The sequence below is a fragment of the Salmo salar genome, unplaced genomic scaffold (genome assembly GCF_965601325.2).
Source record: "Salmo salar unplaced genomic scaffold, fSalSal1 ptg000117l, whole genome shotgun sequence".
In the NCBI taxonomy this organism is placed as follows: Eukaryota; Metazoa; Chordata; class Actinopteri; order Salmoniformes; family Salmonidae; genus Salmo; species Salmo salar.
The window spans coordinates 2132501-2140000 of NW_027675317.1; the positions used below are offsets into that span (position 1 = coordinate 2132501).

The window sequence follows — 7500 nt, forward strand, 5'->3', positions numbered from 1 at the left end:
GGTCCACACTGGAATAAAGAGAGCATTCTGTCACTGGGAAAACTGGCTTTTCAACAGCTAGTGAAGGGCAATCTGATTTTCTATGAAAAAGACCTGAAAGAGGCTGGCATTGATGTCAATGAAGCCTCTGTGTACTCAGGATTGTGCACACAGCTCTTTAAAGAGGAATGTGTTCTGTACCAAGACAAGGTGTACTGCTTCGTGCATCTGAGCATTCAGGAGTTTCTGGCTGCTGTGTATGTGTTCCTCTCATTCATCAACAACAATGAGAATCTCATGGACAAACAGCAAACAAAGTCCAGTATATTTTCTCTGCTGTACAGAGACAAGTCTGAAGTTACTGTCTACAAGAGTGCTGTGGATAAAGCCTTACAAAGTGAGATGGGAAACCTGGACCTTTTCCTCCGCTTCCTTCTGGGCCTCTCACTGGAGTCCAATCAGAAGCACTTACGAGGTCTACTGACAAAGACAAGAAGCAGCTCACAGAGCCATGAAGAAACAGTCAAGTACATCAAGGAGAAGATCAGGGAGAATCCCTCTCCAGAGAGGAGCATCAATCTGTTCCACTGTCTGAATGAACTGAATGACCATTCTCTAGTGGAGGAGATCCAAAGCTACCTGAGCTCAGGAAGTCTCTCAGAACCCAACCTGTCACCTGCACAGTGGTCAGCTCTGGTCTTTGTATTGCTGACTTCAGAAAAGGAGCTGGATGTGTTTGACCTGAAGAAATACTCCAAATCAGAGAAAGGTCTTCTGAGGCTGCTGCCAGTGATCAAAGCCTCCAGAGCTGCTCTGTGAGTAAATAAAATGACATATAAGAAGTATTCATCAGGAAGAAATATTATGTTTAGAGAAAAATATGTATTATAATATGTATATTGAAAAACATATTGAATAAATGCATTGATGGAAGATGAATCTATATGTTGTTTGGGAATATGAACCAAATGCATCTACCGTTGTCCTTCTACACTGCTGGTGTTAAATTAACAGTGTGTTTGTGAAGTCATGATGATCTCGTTGCAGGCTGTCAGGCTGTCTAGTCACAGAGGAAGGCTGTGCTTCTCTGGTCTCAGCTCTGAAGTCAAACCCCTCACACCTGAGAGAGCTGGACCTGAGTAACAATGACCTGAAGGATTCAGGAGTGAAGCTGCTCTCTGCTGGACTGGAGGATCCACACTGTAAACTGGAGACTCTGAGGTCAGTATTCCTGTAGTTGGTCAACAAATGATTACTGTTCACCAGATCCACATGTGTTTACCAGACACACATAGTCCACACCATATGTGTTTGGACAGTGAAGCCTACAGTTTTAAATGTGGTGCTATGCTCCAGCATTTTGGATTTGAGATCGAATGTTTCATATTAGGAGACAGTACAGAATGTCACCTTTTATTTGAGGGTATTTTCATACATAGCTGTGTTACTGTTAAGAAAGGAAAGCACTTTATGTATTTAGTTCTCCCATTTGAAAAAGTTGGACATATTCGGACAAATTCACTTATGTTGTATTAAAGTTGTCATAAGTTTAGTATTTAGTCCCATGTTCCATGCCTGCAGTGATTACATCAAGCTTGTGATTCTACAAACTTGTTGAATGCATTTGCAGTTTGACTTGGTTGTGTTTTGGATGATGTTTTTCCTAATAGAAACTGAACGGTGAATAATGTCCTGTCATTTTGGAATCACTTCACTTGTATTGTCAGTAAGAATAGAAGATGTTTCTGAACACTTCTACATTCATGTAGATGCTACCATGATTATGAATAATCATGAATGAATCGTGAATGATGATGAATGAGAAATTTACAGAGGCACAAAGATCAGACCCCCTCTGTTATTGGTGTTATTCTGTATACTTCTGGCCCTTCTTTGGACACTGTGTTAACTAACTAACCAGACGAGCTTCAATGCCATACAACTCTCCTTCCGTGGCCTCCAACTGCTCTTAAATACAAGTAAAACTAAATGCATGCTCTTCAACCGATCGCTGCCTGCACCTGCCCGCCTGTCCAGCATCACTACTCTGGACGGTTCTGACTTAGAATATGTGGACAACTACAAATACCTGGGTGTCTGGTTAGACTGTAAACTCTCCTTCCAGACTCACTATAAGCATCTCCAATCCAAAGTTAAATCTAGAATTGGCTTCCTATTTCGCAACATAGCATCCTTCACTCATGCTGTCAAACATACCCTTATAAAACTGACCATCCTACCGATTCTCGACTTCGGCGATGTCATTTACAAAATAGCCTCCAATACCCTACTCAATAAATTGGATGCAGTCTATCACAGTGCCATCCGTTTTGTCACCAAAGCCCCATATACTACCCACCACTGCGACCTGTACGCTCTCGTTGGTTGGCCCTCGCTTCATACTCGTCGCTAAACCCACTGGCTCCAGGTCATCTACAAGACCCTGCTAGGTAAAGTCCCCCCTTATCTCCGCTCACTGGTCACCGTAGCAGCACCCACCTGTAGCACGCACTCCAGCAGGTATATCTCCCTGGTCACCCCCAAAGCCAATTCCTCCTTCGGCCGCCTCTTCTTCCAGTTCTCTGCTGCCAATGACTGGAACGAACTACAAAAATCTCTAAAACTGGAAACACTTATCTCCCTCACTAGCTTTAAGCACCAGCTGTCAGAGCAGCTCATTGATTACTGCCCCTGTACATAGCCCATCTATAATTTAGCCCAACTACCTCTTCCCCTACTGTAATTATTTATTTAGCTCCTTTGCACCCCATTATTTCTACTTTGCACTTTCTTACACTGCATATCTACCATTCCAGTGTTTTACTTGCTATATTGTATTTACTTTGCCACCATGGCCTTTTTTTGCCTTTACCTCCCTTATTTCACTTCATTTGCTCACATTGTATATAGACTTATTTTTCTACTGTATTATTGACTGTATGTTTGTGTAATACTCTTGTTTGAACCAAGTATTGAGTTCATTTGTTATAATTAATTGGTATTATATTTAAAAGATGATTGAATTGCTCCTAAACTGTAATGTTGTTAATGCATTATGCTTTTTGAAGAAATATTTATTTAAATGTATAAGTGAATAGTTTGTTTTACTTTGAAGTTTAAGTTTTGACCAATAAGGTCGCTTGTTAAGTTGTGGCCAATGGGAGTTGACCTGGTTAACGGGAGGGAAAAAGACGTTGATGAAAGGATGGACGTTTTACCTCAGGACGGTTGGTGAAGAAAAATTATAAAAGAAGATGACAGAACTACAACAAAACCCATAGCTACTAAGACATGAAGGGAAATACATGTTTTATTTAATAAAAGAGTTGTTATAATTTCGTTAAAACTTTTGTAAAGACTGAATCTACCGACTCGTCGTGGAGGTATTAGCCAGCTAGAGGTTAGCCTAGCATCGTGTGACACCGGGAGATAATTGCTTGGGAAGTTTAACGAGTTCGTGTTGCCATGGGGATATCGGTTACTAAGGAGTACTGTCTGCATGGGTAGCTGTGCTGCCTTGGACTTGGTGAGGAAACCTGCATGGAACTGCCATACTTCGCTGAGGGAATATCTACCAAGTCGTGAGTAACCACAATGTGAGGTGCTTAATTTGGACACGGGTTGTGCACGACTCATTGGGGTTTATTATTATTTTTTTTTTCTTTTGATGTTGTGTCTGAACATGTATTTGTGTTTGAAAATGTTTTAATACACATATGGAACATTATGTATGTTGCCTTGGTGGAGTCATTAATTGTTTTAATTTAATGCATGGGATGGTTTATCCTGATTCAATAACAGAAACCTATAATCATTTCATCTGAAGTTAATACCCTATTGTCATAACCCTAGATAGTTTACAATAGGAATTCTTATTGGAGATGTCCTTCTCACCTAACATCCCATGCTGCTGAGATACTCTACATATGTTAATGTTGTGAGAGTCATATTCAAGCCTGGTGAGAGGGTTACATTTGTTTAACTCCATGTGTCACTCTGTGTTGTTATATGTGTCGAACTGCTTTGCTTTATCTTGGCCAGGTCGTAATTGTAAATGAGAACTTGTTCTCAACTTGCCTACCTGGTTAAATAAAGGTGAAATAAATAAATAAATTGGTAATGATGAGAGGTTAGCATGTTTTGTTGTAGTCTCTGTTATTGGTAATGGTGGGAGGTTAGCATGTTCTGTTGTAGCCTTTGTTATTGGTAATGGTGAGAGGTTAGCATGTTTTGTTGTAGCCTCTGTTATTGGTAATGGTGAGAGGTTAGCATGTTTTGTTGTAGCCTTTGTTATTGGTAATGGTGAGAGGTTAGCATGTTTTGTTGTATCCTCTGTTATTGGTAATGGAGAGAGGTTAGCATGTTTTGTTGTATCCTCTGTTATTGGTAATGGTGAGAGGTTAGCATGTTTTGTTGTATCCTCTGTTATTGGTAATGGTGAGAGGTTAGCATGTTTTGTTGTAGCCTCTGTTATTGGTAATGGTGAGAGGTGAGCATGTTTTGTTGTAGCCTCTGTTATTGGTAATGGTGAGAGGTTAGCATGTTTTGTTGTAGCCTCTGTTATTGGTAATGGTGAGAGGTTAGCATGTTTTGTTGTAGCCTCTGTTATTGCTAATGGTGAGAGGTTAGCATGTTTTGTTGTATCCTCTGTTATTGGTAATGGTGAGAGGTTAGCATGTTTTGTTGTATCCTCTGTTATTGGTAATGGTGAGAGGTTAGCATGTTTTGTTGTAGCCTCTGTTATTGGTAATGGTGAGAGGTGAGCATGTTTTGTTGTAGCCTCTGTTATTGGTAATGGTGAGGGGTTAGCATGTTTTGTTGTAGCCTCTGTTATTGGTAATGGTGAGAGGTTAGCATGTTTTGTTGTAGCCTCTGTTATTGGTAATGGTGAGAGGTTAGCATGTTTTGTTGTAGCCTCTGTTATTGGTAATGGTGAGAGGTTAGCATGTTTTGTTGTAGCCTCTGTTATTGGTAATGGTGAGAGGTTAGCATGTTTTGTTGTAGCCTCTGTTATTGCTAATGGTGAGAGGTTAGCATGTTTTGTTGTAGTCTCTGTTATTGGTAATGGTGAGAGGTTAGCATGTTTTGTTGTAGTCTCTGTTATTGGTAATGGTGAGAGGTTAGCATGTTTTGTTGTAGCCTCTGTTATTGGTAATGGTGAGAGGTTAGCATGTTTTGTTGTAGCCTCTGTTATTGGTAATGGTGAGAGATTAGCATGTTTTGTTGTATCCTCTGTTATTGGTAATGGTGAGAGGTTAGCATGTTTTGTTGTAGCCTCTGTTATTGGTAATGGTGAGAGGTTAGCATGTTTTGTTGTATCCTCTGTTATTGGTAATGGTGAGAGGTTAGCATGTTTTGTTGTAGCCTCTGTTATTGGTAATGGTGAGAGATTAGCATGTTTTGTTGTAGTCTCTGTTATTGGTAATGGTGAGAGGTTAGCATGTTTTGTTGTAGTCTCTGTTATTGGTAATGGTGAGAGGTTAGCATGTTTTGTTGTAGCCTCTGTTATTGGTAATGGTGAGAGGTTAGCATGTTTTGTTGTAGCCTCTGTTATTGGTAATGGTGAGAGGTTAGCATGTTCTGTTGTATCCTCTGTTATTGGTAATGGTGAGGGGTTAGCATGTGTTGTTGTAGCCTCTGTTATTGGTAATGGTGAGAGGTTAGCATGTTTTGTTGTAGCCTCTGTAACTCTCTCACTCATTATTATTCATGATCTTTCTCAATCATGGCAGTCACAGGCTTGATGTAGTCATTGCAGTCAAAGAATATGGGACCAAACACTAAACTTTTGACTAATTTAACACACTATAAGTTAATTGGTCAGAAAACATATGAAAACATATGACTTCTTTAAATAGGGGGACTAGATGCATAAAGTGCTTTCATTTTTCTAAATGATGAAACCGAAATGTATTAAAATATCCTCAAATAAAAGGTGACATTATATACTGTCACCTCATATGAAACATTTGATCTGAAATCCAAAATGTTGGAGTTTAGAGCCACATTTAAAATGTTATCTTCACTGTCAAAATAGATATGGTGTGGACTGTATACTCAATACAATCTAAATCTGATACCTCACTGTCTGTCTTTTGACTGATACTGCTTTTAAACTGGTCTGGTCAGTCTACTCAAATATTTGTACTATACATGTTTCTATCTGCAGGCAAAACGTTGATCATTTGTAATTTATAATATGATACATTCATTTATGAATAGATATGGAAGGTTTCAGGACACTGATATATCTGAATATGTTGAAAAATTATACTGCCACTATTTTCACCACCAGAGAATATCAGTGTGATTTTAATATGATTTGACTCTTTGCAGGCTGTCAGGCTGTCTAGTCACAGAGGAAGGCTGTGCTTCTCTGGTCTCAGCTCTGAAGTCAAACCCCTCACACCTGAGAGAGCTGGACCTGAGCTACAATCACCCAGGAGACTCAGGAGTCAGACTGCTCTCTGCTGGACTGGAGGATCCACACTGCAGACTGGAGAAACTCAAGTATGTAGAGGGTTTATGTCAATGTTCATATCAGACATGTTTGACTTTTCAGGCTAGTTAATACAAACATTCTGACCACCACTTGGAGAAAGTTATATGCTGTGTGTGTGTGTGTGTGTGTGTGTGTGTGTGTGTGTGTGTGTGTGTGTGTGTGTGTGTGTGTGTGTGTGTGTGTGTGTGTGTGTGTGTGTGTGTGTGTGTGTGTGTGTGTGTGTGTGTGTGTGTGTGTGTGTGTGTGTGTGTGTGTGTGTGTGTGTGTGTGTGTGTGATTGTCTTGTGTGTGTCTGTGTGAAACACAGGACACATAAACACACACACTGGACAACCACACTGGACACACACACACACACACAGGACACACACACAGGACACAAACACACACAGGACACAAACACACACAGGACACAAACACACACACGACACAAACACACACACACACAATCTGGACACAAACACTGAACGCAGACAAATATTCTTACCATGTGTGTGTCCTGTGTGTGTTTGTGTCCTGTGTGTGTTTGTGTCCTGTGTGTGTTTGTGTCCTGTGTGTGTTTGTGTCCTGTGTGTGTTTGTGTCCTGTGTGTGTGTGTGTGTCCTGTGTGTGTGTGTGTCCTGTGTGTGTGTGTGTGTGTCCTGTGTGTGTGTGTGTGTGTCCTGTGTGTGTGTGTCCTGTGTGTGTGTGTGTGTGTGTCCTGTGTCTGTGTGTGTGTCCTGTGTGTGTGTGTCCTGTGTGTGTGTGTCCTGTGTGTGTGTGTGTGTGTGTGTCCTGTGTGAATATCTGATACAATATGTTGACACACTGGACAAACACACACACACACACACACACACACACACTGGACACACACACACACACACACACACACACACACTGGACACACACACACTGGACACACACACACTGGACACACACACACTGGACACACACACACTGGACACACACACACACACACACACACACTGGACACACACACACACACACACACACTGGACACACACACACAGGACACA

The 7500-nt window shown here is 40.8% G+C and overlaps 1 protein-coding gene across 1 annotated transcript in view; it reads left to right on the top strand.

Moving 5' to 3' along the window:
• Nucleotides 1-7500, top strand: part of LOC145866012 (uncharacterized) — a 92017-nt gene that overhangs the window by 77609 nt on the left and 6908 nt on the right. The window contains exon 5 of the mRNA XM_082970896.1: nucleotides 1-794. This exon is cut by the window's left edge and continues 998 nt beyond it. Within this exon, the coding sequence (XP_082827022.1) occupies nucleotides 1-794 (794 nt within the window). The remainder of the gene's footprint in view (nucleotides 795-7500) is intronic.